General features: G+C 39.6%; 1 protein-coding gene across 1 annotated transcript in view; it reads right to left on the bottom strand.

Moving 5' to 3' along the window:
• Window positions 1–849: 849 nt before the first annotated feature.
• The window catches only part of NCEH1 (neutral cholesterol ester hydrolase 1), a 67922-nt gene continuing 44639 nt past the window's right edge, over window positions 850–24132 (bottom strand). Inside the window, exons 4-5 of the mRNA XM_043473720.1 lie at window positions 6712–6883; window positions 850–4803 (exon numbers count right to left, since the gene is read on the bottom strand). Coding sequence (XP_043329655.1) covers window positions 4186–4803; window positions 6712–6883 — 790 coding nt within the window. The 3' untranslated portion in view covers window positions 850–4185. The remainder of the gene's footprint in view (window positions 4804–6711; window positions 6884–24132) is intronic.

Below are 24132 nucleotides of genomic sequence, written 5' to 3'. Positions count from 1 at the left end.
TATGCCTACTATAAATCATATTTACATTTCCAGCCTCTGAAATAATAGGAATATTATGCTAATATCAGTATCTTCTAGATATTTAAATAAGGGATCTGTTGGAAAATATGAGATTTTTTAAAATGGGGATTAAAAAAGAAAGATCACAAGAAAAAGCAATACTAAAACACATACAGTGCATTTTAAATGCCCCAAAGGAGAACTGTTGGAACCGTTTATGGATCCTGCCAGCAAAATATAGCCACTTATCAGAGGTTTTGTTGGAGAAGATGAAAATAACTCTAATTGAATAGGAAAATCTAATTTACCCACACGTATGTGACCATTTAGAACCAAATTTACCCACACGTATGTGACCATTTAGAACCAAATCAAACAATTTATTCTGAAAAAAATTTTTGTTAATTCCTATGATATTGAATTAAACTGAGCATAACAAACTCAGTCGTGAAATTATTCGCTTTGCTTGTAATGTCAGGGTTAGTGTGAAAACTTGCCTTCTGTGGTATCAATACTTCTTTGGTTGAACTTGTTTAAATACAAATTCATATGCACTGTGATACACCCCTAATGTGTATTGAAAGTCCTGAGATGGTTGCAGGGTCTGCCTAGTTTTTATGAATATTCCAGCCAGTTCAAGGCAGGTTTCCAGTATGAGCAGCACATACTGTATCCAGACATGAAATGAATGCCATGAAGGAGGCCACTGAGCCCTTCTCAGTAATTGAAAGGGAGCTGGAGTCCAGGGGGCAAAGATTTGTGCAGCATTGTGGCTAGGGGACCTGGAATATGGAGAGAAAGGGAGATGGGAAAAGCAGAAAATGAATGAGGGGAAGTGAAAGAGGCACATTCCCAGACAGAGACAGTTTATTTACAAACATGAATCAAAACAGATTTATACTTTCCTACCTCCACAGTGGATTTTTGTCTTACAAAATAGATTGGCTACCAAAATCCTTCATAAAATCTGCCTTCCCCTTTGCAGTGAGAAATAAGCAAAAAGTTAAAGGTTAAAAGATCATGCACAAAATATTATATTCCCAAATATAATTATACAAGTCTTTAACTTCTTCACAAATCAATGATAAAAGATTAACTTATACTTCACTATGTTTTGTAGCACTTTAAGATTTTTTCATCATATATTTATGTCCACATTTCACAAACAACATTATAAAAAGACTGTCCACTTCTTTTCTTAAAATGGGAAAACAAAGCCATAACACTTAAAAAAATCGATTTGCGGAGCATGAACTTTTTTTTTATAAGAACAAAACCTAAAATAAACTCATTTCAAACCGAAAAAGCTTCAACATAAACTCTGTGTGTTTCCCAAAGGAATTCTCAGCACTCAGATTTTGGTTGGTTTAGCCTCTCTTGTGGGCTTCTCTGGTGGCTCAGTGGTAAAGAATCCCCCTGTCAGTGCAGGAGACGTGGGTTCAATCCCTGGGTCAGGAAGATCCCCTGGAGGAAACGGTTACACCCACGCCAGTATTGTTGACTGGGAAATCCCATGGACAGAGGAGCCTGGTGGGCTACAGTCCATGGGGTCACAACAAGAGTTGGACATGACTTAGCAACTAAACAACAATAAGCCTCTCTTGCATCTAGTGGTTCTTGTGTATCATGATTCCCAATTATTATTCCAAGGAAAATTTCAAGGAAGACCTTCAAGCAAGGTGGGATACATTATCACATACATAAAGGCTTTATTTATTTTTGACCTCACCACATGGCTTGCAGGATCTTAGTTCCCCAACCAGAGATCAAACCCAGGCCATGGCAGTGAAAAGGCCAAATTTTAACCATTGGACAGCCATGGAATTCCTAATATAAGCTTTAATGAAACTCGAGATGCTTCATCAGAAACAGTGCTTGACCCCCTTTTTCTTTCACTCTCTCTTTTCATCTGAGAGAGTTCTTCGGAGATATAGAAGGGCTAGATTTATTGTCTATAGTTACTATAAAATTTGGGTCACAACTTTGGGGGGAAATGCCATTTTAAGGAATTTTGTGCATGAATTATATTTTCTTTGTTTTCCTAGAGATGGATAACCTCAAAATAAGATCCAAACATTGGTTCCTTCAAATGATGTAAAAAAGAATAGTATTAAATGAGGAGGTTAGCTATCATAGAATAAGAACTAAAGTCCAAGTTTTTCATGGAAAAAAAAATTGATCCTGCATATGTCTGTGTATATGGAATAATGACCTACAAAACAAAACACTGTTGAAGAAAAAGCCAATACAATTTGCCAGTCTGACAAAATGGTTGGAATGTATAATTGGAAGATACCTTATAAAGTTCAATTCTCTGATTTTAGAGGACAGGCATAAAAGGCCCAGAGACGGTAAGTGACTTGCCTGAGTCCATTAGCAGGTTAATCTGTATGATTATTTTTATACACACATAGGCACACACACATATACTCACTGTTGCATTTACTTCCGTACATAAAATGCTCGTAACTTAAATAATAAATGAACAATAAATATGCAGATTCTCATTCGTTATTTCATCCTCATAAGTAGGAAATACCTATCTTCCAAATGAGTAAAAAGGTTCTACTTTCTTTCCACTGGTGAATTTACTATATCAAGGCTTGGCTGTATGTCTGCTTTCTGCAGTGCCTGAAAGAAGCACAGATTGGAGCAGTAGGAAGAGTGGCAGGAAGGAGCAAAAACATTGTCAAGTTGAATCAGAATTGGAGCTTCTTTCTGTGCCAAAGATGTCCCACTGGCAGTGAAGGCTTCACATGAAATGAAACTTGGTCTGTCGTAACTTCAGACCTAGCTGGAAGGTGATAATGAAGGGTATCACCACAAGAGTATGAAGTAGCTCCTCCAACCACAGAGAGCAGAAATGACCAGTGTATATCTCATCTAAGTTACTGAACTATGAACTTAGGTGACTTTACTAGGTGTAATCATAGTGTCTAATTATTTTAATTTGTTATGCATATAAACATCAAAATATTTAGGCCTTATGTTCAATATATAATAATATTAATAGCTATTTTACCTCTTTCCATAAAATTATTTGTGGATATAATTTTAAAGTCACTTTTTTAAACCTTAAGGTAGTTATTTTTTAAAAAACATCATTATCTTTAATATTCTTTACTGACTTTATCCTGAAAAATCTTGTCTAGCTATATATATTAACATTAAATAACTTAAAAAAATAAATGATACATTATATATACCAAAATAGCCCCATTTTAAAGCTACGCAAGTGAAAAGGTTGAGTTTTCCAGAATAAACTAGACCCTCTAAAGGCATTTTTCCTAATTTTAATATTAAATGTATCTTCTTCTCTGACTATGCCATATATATACACACTATTCTTAGTAACTTATGTCAGATGTAGCAGATGTAGCCATTATGAAAACATTGGGTTGGTTCACTTGTCTATTTTACTTGTTTTGTAAAGGAACATTTATTCTAAATCTAAATAAATTTGCTCCCAGAAGATCTCCCCCAGGGAGATGGCATAACCAAAAAACAATGGTGTGCAGATATCCAGTGCATGCAACCTCATATTTTCTAATAATAGTGGTAGAAAGTAACTTTCAAGTATTATCATAATCCAACTGGACTTATAGATAGCTATCATATAAATTAACACTGTAAAGGAAGAAAGTCATTTGAGAAACTTGTCCTTGCTAGAACAGCTTTGCCAAAATTCCCATAGGAAACAAAGCCACCCATCCAAAAAGAACAGAGGGCATTTGGTACCCAGCACTGACCTTGAAGTACCCATATTTAACACTGCTCTAAACTCAAAGTAAACTCTAGAAAGCTGAAGAAGAGCCCACATTTTCTTTACTCATTGAAGGTCATCCACAGTGGGTAGAATTTCTTCTAAAAAGAACCTGATGGAGGCAATACCCAAGCCTAATTCCAGCTCCTAACCCTGCTGTCTATAGCTGTGGGCATTAGTAGTAATTTGATTAAAACATGAACAGAGAGACTGGCCCACTTAGAGAATCAGATTCAGATGTTTTTGCACTTAAGTTACTCAAAAGCATTTCTTAAAATTAAATTAACATGAAGTCTGCAGGGAATAGAGATTCCATAATTCATAAGTAATGAGAAGAAATTAGTCGACTAAAGAGTCAATGTCTTTCCAAAGTAGGTGCAGGAGGTCAGGAGGGGCTCGAGCTTTTCAGAAATCTCACTCCTTCACAGGTTTTGATCCAGCCACTTGATGTAACTATTCCTAGTCCGAATTCCCACTGAGAAGTTGGTCGGCCAGCTGGTGAAAATCATGCACCCGTGGAAGCCATCCTCAAAGTGATCCAGGGTCACCTCCACACCCGCACTCTCCAAACGCTTTGCATACATGATTCCGTCGTCTCTTAGGACATCGTGCTCACAGGTCAGAATATAGGTCTTTGGGAGGTGCTGCAGGACCTCCTGGTCTGCGATGAGTGGGGCCGAGCGGGCATCCAGCAGCTGAGGGATCTCCTGGACAATCCTGGAGTTGCCAGTGGTCTGCATGACAGGCTTATAGTTCTTTGTGATGGAAGTGGGCAAAAGGGATGTCCAGTTTAGACGGGCCCTGAGGGAAGAAGCCTCATCCACATCCAGTGACGTGTGATTGTTGACTATCATTGCCTGGACAAAGTCATAATTGCCATTGAAGTAGTCCACCCAGTATTTCACCATGACATACCGGGGCAGAATGGGGGTGTTCATATTTTGCTGATAAGAGGGTGTATTAAAATCTAAAGCTTGAAGAACTGGATAAATTAAAGCTTGCACTTTGAGCTTGTTTTTTAGGTTGGTATCTTGATTAAACTGGAGAAGAAAAAGCAAACACATTATTTCATCTCATTTTGAATGGCCACCACCATCACCACCACCATTCAAGCTGTTGGATATTTACTAAGAAAGGTGTGATGTTTGCAACTCATAGTTTTGAGTGAACACTTCGAAAGTATGTGATCTCTTAGGTCTTTAAACGCCCATCAACACTCTTTGTATCTATCCTTTGGCATAATACTCATCATGCTGGGTGTTATGGATGGATAGTTTTGTATTCCCAAGAAAGGCCCCAAAAGGCAGGACCTTATTGGGGAGAAAAAACTAGTCTGACTCTTCCAGAGGACATGGGTATGAAGAGCTAAATGAACAGATGATGGGACTCCAAAGTCCTTTAATAGGACCTCAGGGTCTCTCCTCTGATGAGCCTAGAGTCCTCACAGTTGGTGAGAGGGAGGGAATTTCAATCATGCTGGCGGTGCACCTTCCATTGTACTTCATGAGTGTGTGTCTGAGAGTGCAACTGAGATGGGAATGTGACTGAACCCCTACTACTGCAGAACTCCATTCCCCCAGGTCTCCCCGAAATGCAAATAGATTGCCTCATTTTGTAATTCTAGTGTCTAAAATGATATATTTTTTACATAACACCTAAAAGGCAGCTCTAGGTCACTGTGTTTCACAGGCTACTCAACAATCTTCAAGATAACTTCAGCCAAACAATTTTGTTTCACAACAGACTTTAGAACCCTATCCTGAGGGAAGATGTAATTGCTCTGTAAAAGCAGTTTTTAAACATGCCAAGAACTGTACATATATCATCTCACTAAGTCCTGGCAACAGCCCTTCATTCAGATGGCACGATCCTCATTTTCCTGAGATTTGCCCAAAGCCGCACAGCTCCCCTAAGGGGGCCTGGATTCCACCCAGTTCTGTCTGGTTTTAAAGCCTATGATTCTCTCCCCAGTGCACCAGGACATGTGGATAGCAAACCCACCAGTGCCAAGCGGAGAACTAAGTTCTTTAATTACAGCAAAAGAGAAGAAGTCAGGACATACCACAAATGAAAAGGCAGATGCTATTTGAGAATACCAAAAGAAATTTGGAGGTAAGAAGATAGAAATGCTATTCTTATTTAATCCATAAGAGGGGGAAAAAATGTACACAGCTGCCCAAACTTTGGGATGCCATTAGAGCTAGACAAAATTTAACCAAGTAAAACTCAGTGAGTGAGTGAAGTCGCTCAGTCGTGTCCGACTCTTTATGACCCCATGGATTGTGGCCTACCAGGCTCCCCCGTCCATGGGATTTTCCAGGCAAGAACACTGGAGTGGGTTGTCATTTCCTTTTCCAGGAGATCTGCCCAACTCAGGGATTGAATCCAGGTCTCCCGCATTGTAGGTAGACACTTTACCATCTGAGTCACCAGGGAAGTCCCTGAAGTAAAACTCAGATTAACATATATTTTAACATTCAAGTGGCTGAACCACTTAACTTAAAAGTTAACATTTAACTTTTTCTTTTATATTAACAAACACTTTAAAATTTTTAAATTTGGCTCTAAGTTTAAGGAAACAATCTTAGCAATTGAAACATAAGCAAAAATACTGTTTTTCAAGTCCAAGATGGAAAAGGAGCAGAGAATACTTCATTTCCATGCATATCCCTGAGGGGCAAGGGTCGGATGCTAAAATGCTAGCTCTCCTCTCTCATTAATTGTAATCAGGGCCTTTCCAAGAACTCGAAGATGACACTTCTTTCAATGACCCATCTTCCTACTTCAGAAAGATCTCTGAGAACTTTCCAGTGCAGTCATCTCAGTAACCTGGCCCCCGAGTAACCAGCCTACCCGGCGAGGCCTTCGCCATGCCCAGTGGACACGTACTAACTGCTGAACATTAACATGCACCCTCCTTTCACCAGCCCCTCAGGGATCTCTGTTACCTGTTGGCCCAGGGCAGCTGCCAAATTCCCACCAGCACTGTCACCAGAAATGCCGACTCTGCCTGGGTCAACTGAATACTTGTGTAAGACTTCTGGCTGCAGGAAGTACTTCGTGGCACGTACAACATCGTGAATTTGCTCAGGAAAATACACCTTTGGAACTAGCCTGTATCTGTGAAGAAAACACAAAGTCTTTATAGGTCTTTTAAAGGTTAAAGGGGAACTGGTTCTTTTGAAACCATGAACAAACAGGTAAGGAATTATAATAAATATAAAAATAAACCATTTTCATACAATTCAAATGCGTAGTTTAAAAAAATATAATGATTTTGTCATATATGTATGGCTGAGTTCCTTTGCTGTTCCCCTGAAAACATCACAACATTGTTAATCAGCTGAACCCCAATACAAAATAAACAGTTTACCAAAACTGCAATGATTTTGTAATAGTAATTTTTTCTATCAGTCACCAAACCAAACAAGCAAAACAAAAATATACAGCTATCACCAAGGAAGATAACAAAAGTTTGAAGTAAAAGGCAGATGTTGATTATTAAAATACAGAGAGAACCACAGCAGATTCTGGAATACTATTTCTGGAAATCAGTGTTCCATTCACAACACTTTTGGGTTAGAAGGTGACTTGGCAGCACTAACCACTTCATTGGTCTCATGTTTATTGAGCCCACATGATATTTTTCATGACTTACTTGATAAATAAAGTCATACTCCAGTAAAGAGGTCAGGCCTTCCTGACATTAAGCCCAAGCAATGTGTTTGCTCCTTGGAAGGTTGAAACTAAGATTTCAGCTGTCAACCAGTAAAAGGGGAACCAAGTTTCCAGAAGGCCCATGGCAGGCCCTCTGGGACACTTCTGAGGCTTCTTCTACCACCTTACTTTTCAAGATTAGAGTCTCTTTGGGATTCTACTCTGTACACTTAGTTAAGACTGATATTCCCTAAGAGCCCCAAGAAACTTGGTTTTGTCAAATGCCCCTCTTGTAATGTCATCTTATGAATCCATTAGTAGTCTCAGCTTGGAGCATCCCAATGTCTCCACCCTCCTTTCCTTGTTTATTATTTCTCACTCATCCTTTAAGTTTTACTTGAGAGTTTGCTTCCTCCAAGAAGCCTTCCTTGAGTTTAACTCCACTTGCTTCTGGGGCTGAGCTGGCAACCATTCCTTGATAATTCTCTGTGCTGGGGTATATTGCTGTTTATATTGCCTCATATTAGCATGACTTCTTTCTGTATTTCCTCTTAAGAGTGTGTTCTCTGATATCAGGATCTGTGTGTTTCCAGTGTATATTTATCAATGTGCTGAGCACACAATCATCCATCTAGTAAACCTTTTTTGAGTATTAACATATCTTCATTTTGCAAATGAAGAAACTGAGGCATAGAAAGCTATTTAACTTGTAAAATAAATCAAACACCAATCAAAATAAGGTAGGATAGAAACCAATTACTTAATTCAAATCTAATAATAGTTAATACTCAAGTCCTTTGATTTCAAATTTATAATTAGCATATTTATTATCAGAAATTAGTTTTTTCTATACTACTCTACATAGGCCATTCATTTCCCCCATCTAAATTCCAGATATATAGTTAATTAAATATCTTGACATTCTGGGAGTTCCCTGGTACTCTGTTGGTTAGGATGCCATGCTTCCATTGAAGGGGGCACAGGTTCAATCCTTGGTCAGGGAACTAAGATCCCAAAAGCTAAACAGTGCAGCCACCAAAAAAATCTTGACATTCTGTGCAGACACAATCAGATCAACAAATATTTGTGAAATACTCTGATAAACAGTGATGTATATCTTGGTCTTTCAGGAATTACTACATTTTTTAAAACATAAAATGCAATAAGAAATTCCCTTAGTGGTTGCCCTGTAACAGATAAAATAAGTTATCTAATTTCTTTTCTACTTTTCCATCTGTGATGATCAAGTAATCATCTGAAATTATTTTCCTCCAGTTGATTTTCACAGTGCCTTAGTGAAGCTCCCACATCTTTGGTTCATTTATTAATAATAGGTGATAGGAGTAGGAGTACACCACTTTGTCCAATAGGTGGAGTCATCTTATATGATTCTGTTTACCATCAGTTCTGGGATGAGGTTTCAATTTTTTAATTTCACTATTACCAAGCTGAATTCTTAATTCTTTCAATGAAATAAGAATAAATGCACTTTATGACTCAAGGTGTGAAAATAAAGGCTGTTTTGTCTCAGAAAGGTGCCAGACAGCATGAGAGGCTGTCTTGCTGGTGGCCCAGGGGGTGAGAACATGTTGTGCTATGTTCTGAACATACATGTGAATCAAATGTTCAGATGTTGTTTCACAAAAGATCTTAGTGACTTTTGAACCAACAGGAACTGATAATCTAAAAAACAGTCTATTGCCTCAAATCTTATGAGTTGATTAATGGTGATAAGTTGCTTCAGTCATGTCTAACTCTTTGCGACTCCACAGAACGTAGCCTGCCAGGCTCCTCTGTACATGGGATTCTCTAGGTAATAGTTGAGGGGGTTGCCATTTCCTTCTCCAGAGTTGATTAATAACTGGCTCAAGTAACAGAGTAAACAACCTAGTCCTGCTGGTTCCCCTGAAGGTCAGTCTCCTAAACTGCTCCTCCCCTTATCTTTGTTCATTCTGGAAACATTCTCTAGTTTTAGTCACTAAGAAAGGATACCATTTTCACAGACTGAAGAATGCAGTCAAACTAGATATTTCTGAGGTCACCTAGTGTAAGATGAACCTTCAAAGTAGCTCAGAATTGATCTGCGAAGCATCACAATAGTTCTGTAATAGCATTACAGACACAGAAAACTGAGAGTCAGGAGGACATTTATGAGCGGTATAGTCAAAGAAAGCATGCATAGATACAGGTACCTGCCGCTTTTGTTCAAGGCTGTGTCCCTGCAAAGTACTCAAAGAGGATTCTGCCTTTTCCCTCCCCAGTTGTATTGAGTTAAAGCACCTGATGAATTTGTGGTAAATACAGTCTCAATTTGCCTAACTCAGTGAAGGATAGATGACTCTGCAGTGTTTAGCTTCTGCCTACCTATTACAACACGTGCCTCCTACCAAAAGAACAAAGTTTGGTGTAAACTTGAGAATGAGGTTTACTCAATTTAATGAATATGTACACTCTATAAAAATTAACTTTTTCCTGCTAGGTGAGGCACCTCACCAGGTGCTCTACAGAGGTTTCACTCAAATCTCAGAGCAAATCTGCGGGTTTAAGAGTGTGATCATACAGCTCAAAGGGGATGCATAACCAGCCTACAACAGCTAATAAGTGGCAAAGCTACAATCCAAATTTATACCCCACATGCCTCATCCTTTTAAAATATTCTCATTCTTCAAAACCCGCAGACTTCAAATGTACATGTGCGTTCTTACTACCTCGTCAAAGCAGTAAATTCTCAAAACTGTAGATTTCTCACATCCCAGAACTTCTCTCATGATTTCAATGTTTTTGCAATATTCTCAAAACAAATCACCTGAGACAGCGTCTGGCACATGGTACATCTTTAATTATCTGTACATGATAAATCTTTAGATAAATTTAATAATTTAATAATGATATTTTTATTCATCCCAAACAAAATTTTAATTTTGTTTATACCTTTTATATATTTAGTTTATGCCTTTTATATGTAAAATCTGTCATTATAGCAGCACTACTATAGTATGGAAAATATTAAGCCATATACCTTAAAAGACATTAAAAAAAAGAAATTGTTCCTTAATCACCTACTTTTCAGGCACGTCTTCAAGGGCTGTCTGTAGGCCCTGCATAGCTCAGAGTTTCTCAGCTCTGTATGCACCTTAGGGTAATCTTGGGAGATTTATAAAAAACAAAACACTGAGGTTTGAGCTCCTCTACAAAACATTCCCATTTATTTGATCTGAGGTGGGGCCCAGCATATCTGTATTTGAAGAAAAAGTCCTCCAAGTGATGCCAGGGTTCCGAAATATCACTGAATCCAGCCATACCATCAGTATCCTCTGAACACATCTTCCTGTTCCTGTTCCCAAAGCATTGATCCCTCTCTCCACCTCATTAGCCCTTCACCCAGCAATTCCGTATCAAATGTTCCCATTCTTTAAGTCTCATCTCAAGTGCAGCTTCCTCCATGAAAGCTTCTAAGAGCCCGACCAAATGCAGCTCTCCTTTTTTTGGAGCCCTCAAAGTCTCAATAAGTCATAATAGACATGCCAGCTTCTAGGAATAAACAGAAAGTCATAATTATGTACTAAAGTGGTCCAGGCATAAGCTGTGCCATTTCCACAATCTGTTAATTCATTACCTACTTTATTAGTGAGCAGAGAGATGGAGCAATGCTCAGAAAGACTGACAAACTCCTCCTTAAGTCAAAGGTAGATACATGAGTCCTGAGTTGACAGGGGATGACTCTGGAAATGGAAACCCTAAGTGACACTAGTGTTCTGAGACTGTGATAAAGTACATTCTTCCTCAAAATAACCTGGCCTGGAAACACTAGGACAGCCTTCTGCAGTGGGCAAGGACACAGTTCTATTCATGTAGTGCCAGGCGGGTGAAAGGTACACGATATTCTGGAATGTCTACTCCTATTTGATTCAAGAGGGAGACAAAATCACATTCCTTTTTTGCCCCCTGCCCCCACTTTTTCCCCCCTTTTTACTGTCTCCCAAGAAGAGCTCAATAGATTCATCTTGAGAACATAAAAAATGTTAATATTTTGCTCAATCTTAAAGAACCTGTATGTTCAGCAGGGGTTATCTGAAACAAATCAACAATTACACTCTTACTGTGCTGTTTGAGGAAGACAACTCCAGAGAAAGAATCTGTTTATTCTTCTAATAGGTAAAGCTTCCTTTCCATTAGAAGAATATATAACAAAATTTATAATAAAATTATGAAACACTGTGAATAGATAATTGTTTCTCTTTTCATTTGTGCAATAATGTTTGCGCATAAAGGTTGAAGAAGGGTTTTCCTTTCTGTTTCTTCTCTCAAAATTGCCTTCAGAGAGAGCTTTGACTATCAGTCATTCAGCAAGGGAGAGCCGAGCTTAACAAAAACTTGGTTGATTGGACAATAAGTACATTCAAAAGAACTGACAGATGTCAGGATGTATCACCAAAATCCTAGGAATGACTGATTCTAGAATTATGATCCACTCAAACAATGTGATTCCTGATGCTGTTTACAAGTTAAGGCTTCCTGAGACGTCTCTATGGACACAGCTGGGAGCTCCTCAGGCCTCCCTTCCCTCATTCAGATACAAACCTTGCCTTTAACTTCAAGGAGCGCTAAAGAGCCAAGCAGTCCCTCAGGGGCCATTGGAGCCCAAGTAGGCTTGGTACAAAGTCCCTCTGACCTACTTTCTCTGTGATTTCAGAAGCTAAACTGAGCTCTGGGCTCAGGTGTGGATGGAACTAAGCTTCCCTACCTCACTGCTTGTTGATAGCACAGGCTTTCTGTACAGCTTCACCCTCCTCCCCACAAATTCTAAAAGTCCTAAACCACAAGAGAGAAACCAGTGGATTTTTTTTTTAGTCAAAAACAGAGTCAAGAAGACTTTACCTTAATATGTCTAAAAAGGAGACATTCATTAGTAAATGATTGTTAAGGATCTAAAACAACCTACTTTTTAAAAAGAAGCCACAATACTATCTTTCTGTAGCATTAAACTCTTTGTAACACTGGCCTTTAGGTTTGCTAATACAGTGGCCTGGACTGAGTGAAAGGAAACTTTGGGCCAAATCTCCCCTTTCTTGGAGGGAACCCTGAAGAATTCAGTCTTCCCACCTCCCGGGGCTGCCTGGGTCGGGGTGATATGTGAGGATTTCTCCACTCAGGACAGGAAGGAAGAGCAGGAAAAGGAGCAGAGGGCAAGTCACAGTGAGGTGACTGTCACGTCGTGTCTTTCAGAGTATCTTGCTTGAACAACTATCAACATGGATGTCTCACTGTGCCTCCTAGAAGCTTTGTGATTTTGTCAGCTTGTACTCATCTAATCTTATGGATGAGGAAGACAGAGTCATGAGTCCCATTGCTTATAACTCTGTTAGCAGCAGACCAAGATACACACTCCAGCTTCCTTCCTGTCTCCTGAGCAACGTTCTTCTTTACAGCTCTGGCAAGTTTTAAGTTCTCTGTGCATACTGCTACCTGATATTTGGTGGAGGGGAAAAGGTCTCCATCAACACAAAATAGAAAGTTTGAGTGTAGCAAAGACTTAAGCAAAACACAACTTGAAACCACTTTTCACAACCAAAAAAGCTAGAATTTAATAATATCCAGCATAATAATACTTTGTTATTATCTTACATTTTATCTTTTTGTAATTGAAGTACGATGACCACTTAATATTATATTGTATGTACAACATGCTGATTTGACATTTATATATATTATGACATGATGACTACAATAAGTCTAGTTACCATTTGTCACCATACATAGTTAATACAACATTACTGACTATATTCCCCATGCTACACATTAGCATCTTATCTTTCAAAAAAATTAAATATTCCTTCTCCCTGGTGTTTTATGGTTTTAGTATTGTGTTTCATTATATAAACTACAGGTAAAAAGTTATCACGTTATAGTTAAACTGCACTGAAGTTTATGAAAATAAGCTTATAAACATAAACTTCCCTCCCATGTTATGTACATGAGGATACAACCATGTATTTTTGGTATTACAAGATGCACTCTTTCATTTACTTCACAAATACTTATTGTGCAATTATGTGTAAAAATAGCATAGTGTTGTTGAAGCTACTGAATAGAAGTCATGGCCTATTTTTATGCCTTGAGATCTTTATCTACCTTAGTTGTTAGATCTGTCCCCAGAATCTTGAGCCAATACCAATGACATTAACTCAGGAGTTCCAGCTCATGGTTGTGCTTCATGCGAAGTGATTTCATCCTCAACCCTTGCCTATCAGCTTCCTCAGATTATATAGAACCTTCCAGAAGGCCATCCCCACACTGAAACAAAGCCATGACACCACTACCCACTTCTGTTAGCATCAAGGATAAGGAGCAGTTGTGTCCAGACAGCCTCCCTGCTAGGAGAAGGAATTCCAGGAGAACCCAGGGTCCACCATCCTTCTGAAGGCTCCCAGGTATATACCCATATTTCTTATCTCCAGAAGCATGAGACCCTCCATTACTCATCTCTCATATTTCATTTCCTTAATGTTCTCATCCTCCTCCTTTCCTCCCAATCCCTCTCATTTCCCCATTTTGTACTTCCATGACCAATTCACTCCTTTAACTAGGTTCTGCTCATCCTTAGGAGTACAATTCAAATTTTTGAACTAGATAACACCTTACCTATTAGATGCCTCCATCACTACTTCCCTTTCTACTTCAAATCACTTATCATGTTTAACATTATTTGTTCAAGATTTGCCTTCCCATCTAGATTGTAAACTCTATGAGGGCAGAAATTATGTTTATCTCAGTCACACTATTATGCATTAGAATTTAACACAATAGCTGGCACATTACAGGAAGTCAATAGATATTTATGGAATAAAGGAAGGAAGAAAGAGGTGAACAGTGAGGAGAAACATGGTCCCATGTCAGACCTCTGAACATACTTTCCAAGAGAAACATCACAGTCATATGATGTTGGCCATACCTCAACTAGAGCATAAAGGTTATGTGGCTCTTCAGGGGTTGGCTGGCCTGGATGGATCCTAATCACCTTAGCTCATTATTGCTGCAAAGAAAAGTTCTGTGACTTCCAAACATGTTGATGAATACAGTTGGACTTTTCTGTCCATGGGCTAGGGCACTGAGCCTCCAGACTTGCCTAGTGCCTTAGAGCATCCAAGGTCCTTTCATCTCAGATGTCCAAACTGATTCTTGTAACAACCCTCTGAAGTCACTAACCATCTCAAAGTGTATTCATTCATTCAGTTCAGTTCAGTTCAGTCACTCAGTCATGTCTGACTCTTTGTGACCCCATGAACTGCAGCAGGACAGGCCTCCCTGTCCATCACCAACTCCCGGAGTTTACTCAAACTCATGCCCCTTGAGTCAGTGATGCCATCCAACCATCTCATCCTGTCATCCCTTTCTTCGCCCGACTTCAATCTTTCCCAGCATTCGAGTCTTTTCAAATGAGACAGCTCTTTGCATCAGGTGGCCAAAGTATTGGAGTTTCAGCTTCAACATCAGTCCATCCAATGAATATTCAAGACTGATTTCCTTTAGGATGGACTGGTTTGATCTCCTTGCAGTCCAAGGGACTCTCAAGAGTCTTTTCCTACACTACAGTCCAAAAGTGTCAATTCTTCGCTACTCAGCTTTCTTTACAGTGCAACTCTCACATCCATATATGACTACTGGAAAAACCATAGCCTTGACTAGATGGACCTTTGTTGGCAAAGTGATGTCTCTGCTTTTTAATATGCTCTCTAGGTTGGTAATAACATTTCTTCCAAGGAGTAAGCGTCTTTTAATTTCATGGCTGCAGTCACCATCTGCAGTGATTTTGGAAACCCCAAAAATAAAATCTGTCACTGTTTCCACTATTTCTCCATCTCTTTGCCATGAAGTGATGGGACTGGATGCCATGATCTTTGTTTTCTGAATGTTGAGCTTTAAGCCAACTTTTTCACTCTCCTCTTTCACTTTCATCAAGAGACTCTTTAATTCTTCTTCACTTTCTGCCACAAGGGTGGTGTCATCTGCATATCTGAGGTTATTGATATTTCTCCCAGCAATCTTGATTCCAGCTTGTGCTTCTTCCAGCCCAGAGTTTCTCATGATGTAGTCTGCATAGAAGTTAAATAAGCATGGTGACAATATACAGCCTTGATGTATTCCTTTTCCTATTTGGAACTAGTCTGTTCCACGTCCAGTTCTAACTGTTGCTTCTTGACCTGCATACAGATTTCTCAGGAGGCAGGACAGGTGGTCTGGTATTCCCACCTCTTTCAGAATTTTCTGCAGTTTGTTGTGATCCACACAATCAAAGGCTTTGGCATAGTCAGTAAAGCAGAAATAGATGTTTTTCTGGAACTCTCTTGCTTTTTTTGATAACCCAGTGGATGTTGGCAATTTGATCTCTGGTTCCTCTACTCTTTCCAAATCCAACTTGAACATCTGGAAGTTCACGGTTCACGTATTGCTGAAACCTGGCTTGGAGAATTTTGAGCATTACTTTACTAGTGTGTGAGATGAGTGCAATTGTGTGGTAGTTTGAGCATTCTTTGGGATTGGAATGAAAACTGATCTTTTCCAGTCCTGTGGCTACTGCTGAGTTTTCCAAATTTGCTGGCATATTGAATGCAGCACTTTCACAGCATCATCTTTTAGGATTTGAAATAGCTCAAGTGGAATTCCATCACCTCCACTAGCTTTGTTCATAGTGATGCTTCCTAAGGCCCACTTGACTTTGCATTCCAGGATGTCTGGCTCTAGGTGAGCGATCATACCATCATGTTTATCTGGGTCGTGAAGATCTTTTTTGTATAGTTCTTCTGTGTATTCTTGCCACCTCGTCTTAATATCTTCTGCTTCTGTTAGGTCCATACCATTTCTGTCCTTTATTGTGCCCATCTTTGCATGAAATGGTCCCTTGGTAACTCTAATTTTCTTGACGAGATCTCTAGTCTTTTGAATAAGTGTCTCAGGTCTTTCACTGGCTCACAGGTATATTGTTCTGCTGTGACCTGCAGGGTTTCTGTAAAAGAGTCAGACCCAACTGAACAAGTCAGACCCATTCTATTGTTCTATATTGAACTTCTTTTAAAAAAATCTTAAAAACATCCTATCTATCCTTCCTTGTCTTATGATATACCGGGGCTTAAAGAACACTTGGAAGATTAGGCTCATGTGAAGAATCCTCATGGTGCCAAGTAAAACAAGACCACCTTCTGTCCTTTCCTCAGGCCTTTGAGGAGCTGGAGCTACACAGGAAACCACTGAAGAGGCCCTGAAGTCAGTTCACTGGCCCTGAGCTTCAGGGCCTTGATCTATAACGGGGTTTCATCTGCCTAAACAGCTGCAGTCTTCCTTTGACCAGCTGCCCAGGCCATATGATATGCTTGACGCTTCCTGCAATATAAAATTGCACCAGGGGCCCTCGAGTGATCTGGGAGGCCCTGATGATTTATCTAGGATGGCCTGGGAGTTGCCCAGGGCTGTCTAGTGTCAAATTTGCTGAGGAGGCTGCCACAGCACCACTCTGGTTCCAAGACTCTTGTTCACAGGGTCAGAGCTGCTTCAATGACTCTGGACACTAGCCCTTCCAAGGGACTGGAGAGGCAAGGATTCCCTTAGGTTCCCGATCCAGAGTAGGGGCAAAAAAGAGGTAAGCTGTGAAGGGGAGCTCAGCTGGCAGAGAGAGGCAGAGGGAAGGTAAGCAAGGTCAGGGCATGGAAAGTGGCAATTGTTGCCATAAACCCGTCACTCGGCATCATTAGCATCCTTCAGTGTTAGCTTTCTTTTTTTTAAATTATTTTTTGAGATTATTTTCCATTATAGGTTATTACAAGGTATTGACTATAGTTCCCCATGCTGTAGAGTAAACCTCTGTTGCTTGTTGCATATCTACTTTTTTAAAATAAGAAATTCATACTAAGTCAAACAAGTAGAATCAAAACGTCATAAATTTTTTAGTTAGGCAAAAATTCATAAGTTTTCTAAAATATATATAAAAATTATTTATGTGTTTGTGTGCTTAATCGTTCAGTTGGGTCTGACTGTTTTGCAGAAACCCTGCAGGTCACAGCAGAAGAACAATACACCTGTGGGCCAGTGAAAGACCTGAGACACTTATTCAAAAGACAGGTACCATCAATAGAGAAGTAAAACGATGTAGTAGGTTGCCTCCTATGTAAAGTCTTAATGGGGCTTGGGGCCTCTCTTGTTTCCTTGGCTAATGTGGTTCTGGACAATTGTCTGGCCCTTGTTTGTCTTCTGGCAGAACAAGGCAGAGTTTGTACATAACTAATACTTCCTGCTGCACTTGAATCAATGTGACAGGACAGTCACACACTAACTAACTAAAAGTCACTCAGTCATGTCTGACTCTTTGACACCCCAAAGAGCCATCAAGCTCCTCTGTTCATGGAATTCTCCAGGCAAGAATACTGGAGTGGGTAGCCATTGCCTTCTCCAGGGAATCTTCTCAACCCAGGGATTGAACCCACATCTCTTGCGTCTCCTGCATTGCAGGCGGATTTTTTTTACCACTGAGCTACCAAGGAATCCCCATATATATGTATACAAAAGTTTTTCTACTACTCTTGATAAAGGCATGAGAAAGAACATCAAAAAAAAAATAAAAAAAAGAGCTGGAAAAATTGGAAAACATGAACTATATGAAATGGGAGCACTGAATATAAAATATAAAAAGTGAAACAAACTAGATGAAAGTATAAAGTCATCAAATAGTTCAGTTGTTTTTAAACATGACTGTTCATTAGAAACATATCTGGAGCTTTGGAGAGAAAAAAACAATACCTGGGCATTTGTATTTTTCAAAAAATTCCAAGGTAATTCTGATACGCATCTGGATTTTAAAAAGTGATTACAAGTTTTTCTATTAAATGGTAGTTTTGATGATACAGAATTCTATTATTTTTTGGTTGATCAATTATGATACAATGGCATTAAGTGGGTAATAGTTACATAATCACAATAATAAAAGAAGTTTATCAGTTTTCACAATCAATAGCCAGACAAAAAATAAAAGATAATCATAATTGTAAGCCACAGTGGGAATATGATTAACTTAACAATATAAAATAATTACATACAATTGAGGGGTCAAGCAGAGTGATGTGGTAAGTGGAAGTGCATACATGCACATGTTTTCATCCACCCAGCCAGTCTATGTCTTTTGGTTGGTGCATTTACATTTACAATTAAGGTAATTATCAATATGTACGATCCTATTATCATTTTATTAATAGTTTTGGGTTTATTTTCTGTACATCTTTTCCTTCTCCTGTGTTTCCTGCCTAGAGAAGTTCCTTTAACATTTGTCGTAAAGCTGGTTTGGTGGTGTTGAATTCTCTTAATTTTTGCTTGTCTGGAAAGCTTTTGATTTCTCCACCAAATCTGAATGAGAGTCTTCCTGCTGGGCAGAGTATTCTTGGTTGTAGGGTCTTCCCCTTCATCACTTTAAATATATTGTGCCATTCCCTTCTGGCTTGTAGAGCTTCTATTGAGAAATCAGCTGATAACCTGATGGGAGTTCCCTTGTATGATATTTGTCATTTTTCCCTTGATGCTTTTAGAATTTTATCTTTGTCTTTAATTTTTGTCAGTTTGATTACTATGTGTACTGGGGTGTTCCTCCTTGGGGTTATCCTACCTGGGACTCTGTGCTTCCTGGACTTGATTGACTATTTCTTTCCCATGTTAGGGAAGTTTTCAGCTATTACCTCTTCAAATATTTTCTCAGATCTTTTCTCTCTCTCTTCTCCTTCTGGGACCCCTATAATGCAAATGTTGGTGTGTTTAATATTGTCCCAGAGGTCTCATAGGCTGTCTTCTTTTTTTTTTTTTTTTTCATTCTTTTTTCTATATTCTGTTCTGCAGCAGTGATTTCCACCATTCTGTCCTCCAAGTCACTTATCCATTCTTCTGCCTTAGTTATTCTGCTATTGATTCCTTTTAGGCTATTTTTCATCTCTGTTTGTTTGTTCTTTAGTTCTCCTAGGTCTTTGGTAAACATTTCTTGCATCTTCTCCATTCTGTTTCTGAGATCCTGGATCATCTTTACTATCATTATTCTGAAGCTTATCTCCACTTCATTTAGTTGTTTTTCTGGGGTTTTATATTATTGTCCTTTCATCTGGGATATAACTCTGCTTTTTCATCCTGATTAACTTTCTGTAATGTAGTTTTCTTTCTAGCTGCTTTGGGATTGTAGTTCTTGCTTCTTCTATCTGCCCTCTGGTGGATGAGGCTAAGAGATTTCTGTAAGCTTCTTGATGGGAGGGACAGGGTGGGAAAAGCTAGGTCTTGCTCTGGTGGGCAGGGCCTTGCTCAGTAAAGCTTTAGTCCAACTATATGCTGATGGGTGGGACTGCACTCCCTCCCTGGTAGTTGTGCCTGAGGCAACCCAGTCCTGGGGTCTACAGGCGCTATGGTAGGGTTAGTAGTGACCTCCAAGAAGGTCTATGCCAAGGGGGACCTTCCAGGACTGCCGCTGCCAGTGCCCCATCCCTGTGGTAAGCCCCTGCTGATCCAGCCTCCACAGGAGACCCTTCAACACTAGGTGTTTTGATTCAGTTTCTGTGGGGTCATTGCTCCTTTCCTCTGGGTCTTGGTGCACACGAGATTTTTTTTTGTACCCTTTCCAAGACTGGAGTCTTTGTTTCCCCAAGTCCTGTGAAAGTCCTGTAATCAAATCCCACTGACCCTCAGGGTCAGATTCCCCCCTGGGGATTCGCAGTCCCTTTGTCAGATCCCCAGGCTGGGAAGCCTGATATGGGGCTCAGAACCTTCACAACAGTGGGAGAACTTTTTTGGTATTATTGTTCTCCAGTTAGTAGGTCACACACCTGGCAGTTATGGGATTTGATCTTATCCTGATTGTACCCCTCCTACTATCTCAACTGTGGCTTCTTCTTTGTCTTTGGATGTGGGGTATCTCTTTTTGGTGGGTTCCAGCGCCCTCCTGTCTGTGGTTGTTCAACAGTTATTTGTGATTTTGATGCTTTCACATGAGGAGACGAGCACACATCCTTCTACTCCACCACCTTGAACCAGAAGCACTTCAATGTTAGTTTGATTCTAGCTCAAAGAAGCATAGGAACCTGAGGTGTGATTCCACCTGATTTATTCTACTCTTCCCTCCAGCTATGTGACTTCACGCAGGTTACTTAACTTTATGGACCTCAAATTCCTCATCTATGAGGAAAATTATCAAAATACTTATTTTGGATGACTTTTACGAGAGCTAAGCAAAACTCTTTACTCATTCATTCCATAAAGAGGTATTAAACGCTCTTCTGGTGTTATGTGACTAATCTTCAACATGTGTTTGTTTTTTCTTGGGGGGGCGGGCTGGGGTAGGGGAGGGGCTTGTCCCATATCTCCATCGAGCAATGCACCAGACATCAGTTGGGTGTCTAACAGTTCAACTCAATTCTGAGAGTATCTATGGAAATAGCATCAGATTCCACAGATTAAGGGATCAACATTTGTTCTCTGTGGTTCAGTCAGTAAAGAATCTGCCTGCAATGCAGGAGACCACCTGAAATGCAGGAGACCTGGGTTCAATGCCTGGGTCAGGTTGGGAAGATCCCCTGGAGAAGGAAATGGCAACCCACTCCAGTATTATTGCCTAGAAAATGCCATGGACAGGGAAGCCTGGTGAGCTACAGTCCATGGGGTCACAAAGAGTTGGACACAACTCAGTGACTAAACCACCACCTACAAAACTGTAGGATTCCCCCCTACTTCAGACATCAGACACAAGCCCAAGTAATCACCTATGCTTCTCAGCAAGTTATAGACCGGAGGTTCCAACAATCCCCTCCAACACAGGCTGCCAACCCCAAGTCCAAGTACTTCTGACCACCTGGCTATAAATCAGAGGGTTCCACGACTTCCTCCTCAGGCTCAATTAATTTGCTAGAGTGGCTCACAGAACTCAGAGAAAGGTTTTGCTCTCTAGGTTACTGATTTATTATAAAAGGATACAACTCAGGAACAGCCAGAAGGAAGAGATATGAAGGGCAGGGTACATGGGAAGGGTTCAGAGCTTCCATGTCCTCTCAAAGGTGTACCACTCTCCCATCTACATGTGTTCACCAAGTGGAAGCTTTCTGAACCCTGTCCTTTGGGTTTTCATGGAAGATTCATTACATAGGTATGACTGATTAAATCACTGGCCACTGGCAATTGATTCAGCCTCCAGCCCCTCTCCCCTCCTCAGAGACCAGGGTGTAGGAAAGTTCCAGCCCTCTAATCACATGGTTGGTTCTCCTGGCAATTAGTATCCCCATCCTTAGGTGCTTCCAAAGATCATCTCATTCACAAAACAAAGACATCTTTAATACTCTGAATATAGGAAACTTCAAGGATCTGGGGAGCTGTGAACCAGGAACTTTGGATGAAGACCAAGTACATATGAAAAATATATATTTGGTCATCTGTATGACGAAACATATATTTCTAAAAGTCGCAATATCACAAATGTCCTCTATCTTCCAGGGACAATTCCAGACACTAATGATCAGCTATGAGCAAAGCAGACAACCATCCCTAAAATCTCTGCCTTCACAAAATTTACATCTTTTATTTCTACCTAATACAATAAACACATAATAAGTTATATATATGGTCTGTCAGTCCACTGATAATTGGAGATATTTTGAAAATGTGGAGAATTTTAATTGATAATTTTGGAGAAAAATAGAAGAAAAGTGGACTGAAATTTTAGGGGTGTGAACAAAGGCCTTGTTGAAAGGATAATATTTGGACAAAGATCTGAAGGAGGAGAAACAGTGTACACATAGCACCTGCACATGTCTGCCACGGAACACCATGATTTTTGTGTTACTACAATCACTGATGTTGTTAGAACTATTTTTCACATTCTTCAGTTCAGTTCAGTTCAGTCACTCAATCGTGTCCAACTCTTTGTGACCCCATGAAATGCAGCACACTAGGCTTCCCTGTCCATCACCATCTCCTGGAGAATACTCAAACTCATGTCCATTGAGTCAGTGATGCTATCCAACCATCTCATCTTCTGTCATCCCCTTCTCCTCCAGCCTTCAATCTTTCCCAGCATCAGGGTCTTTTCCAATGAATAAGTTCTTCCCATCAGGTGGCCAAATTATTGGAGTTTCAGCTTCAGCATCAGTCCTTCCAATGAATATTCAGGACTGATTGCCGTTAGGATGGACTGGTTGGATCTCCTTGCAGTCCAAGGGACTCTTACGAGTTTTCCAACACCACAATTCAAAAACACCAATTCTTCAGCACTCCACTATCTTTACAGTCCAACTCTCACATCCATACATGACTACTGGAAAAACCATAGCTTTGACTAGACTGACCTTTATGGCAAAGGGATGTCTCTGCTTTTTAATATGCTATCTAGGTTGATCATAGCTTTTCTTCCAAGGGACAAGTGTCTTTTAATTTCATGGCTGCAGTCACCATCTGCAGTGATTTTGGAGCCCCCCAAAATAAAGTCTGCCACTGTTTTCTTTCTTTCCCCATCTATTTGCCATGAAGTGATAGGACCAGATGCCATGATCTTAGTTTTCTGAATGTTGAGCTTTAAGCCAACTTTTTCACTCTCCTTTTCCACTTTCATCAAGATGCTCTTTAGTTCTTCTTTGCTTTCTCCCATAAGGGTGGTGTTATCTGCATATCTGACGTTATTGATATTTCTCCCAGCAATCTTGATTCCAGCTTGTGCTTCAGCCCAGTGTTTCTCATGAGGTACTCTGCATATAAGTTAAATAAGCAGGGTGACAATATACAGCCTTGATGTACTCCTTTCCCGATTTGGAACCAATCTGTTGTTCCATGTCCAGTTCTAACTGCTGCTTCCTGACCTGCATACAGATTTCTCAAGAGGCAGGTCAGATGGTCTGGTATTCCCATCTCTTTAAGAATTTTCCACAGTTTATTGTGATCCACACAGTCAAAGGCTTTGGCATAGTCAATAAAGCAGAAGTAGATATTTTTCTGGAACTCTCTTGCTTTTTCAATGATCCAGTGGATGTTGGCAATTTGATCTCTGGTTCCTCTGCCTTTTCTAAATCCAGCTTGAACATCTGGAAGTTCATGGTTCACGTACTGTTGAAGCTTGGCTTGGAGAATTTTCAGCATTACTTTGCTAGCGTGTGAGATGAGTGCAATTGTGCAATAGTTTGAGCATTCTTTGGCATTGCCTTTCTTTGGGCACATTCTTCTTAGATTCCCAGAAAAACAGCTAATACAGAACTGGTAGAAGCAACTCAAAACACTGATATTAATACTAATAATGATAATAATAGGCTATACTAAGAATAGTGAACACATCACTGTTTACAAGGTCTGAGTTATAGAACCTAACTCCAGGAGAATACCTTTTCCAACTCTTGGATGTAGAAGAGATTCTCTTAAAGTGTTTATTGGTTTTTAGATATAAAAGGCAGTAATCAAACTATATACTATAGATAACTGATTGCATATTTCTCTCAAAATCTCAATAAATTCCTTTTCCAGAAGTTTCTAAAACTAAAGTAAAAAAAGATAATTTGAGGCATTATAAAGCTAGTTCAAGAAATTCTACGTTACATCACAGATCATTTTTTGTGACCTTGGGAAGATCAGTTCACCTCTCTGGACTTTAAATTTAGATTTTATCACTTGTAAAATAAAGTAACTAGATAGTTACTTAGGATCCTTTCTTAAATTTCCTCGTATGA

The sequence above is a fragment of the Cervus canadensis genome, chromosome 7 (genome assembly GCF_019320065.1).
Source record: "Cervus canadensis isolate Bull #8, Minnesota chromosome 7, ASM1932006v1, whole genome shotgun sequence".
NCBI lineage: Eukaryota > Metazoa > Chordata > Mammalia > Artiodactyla > Cervidae > Cervus > Cervus canadensis.
This window is presented reverse-complemented; position numbering and strand designations above follow the sequence as displayed.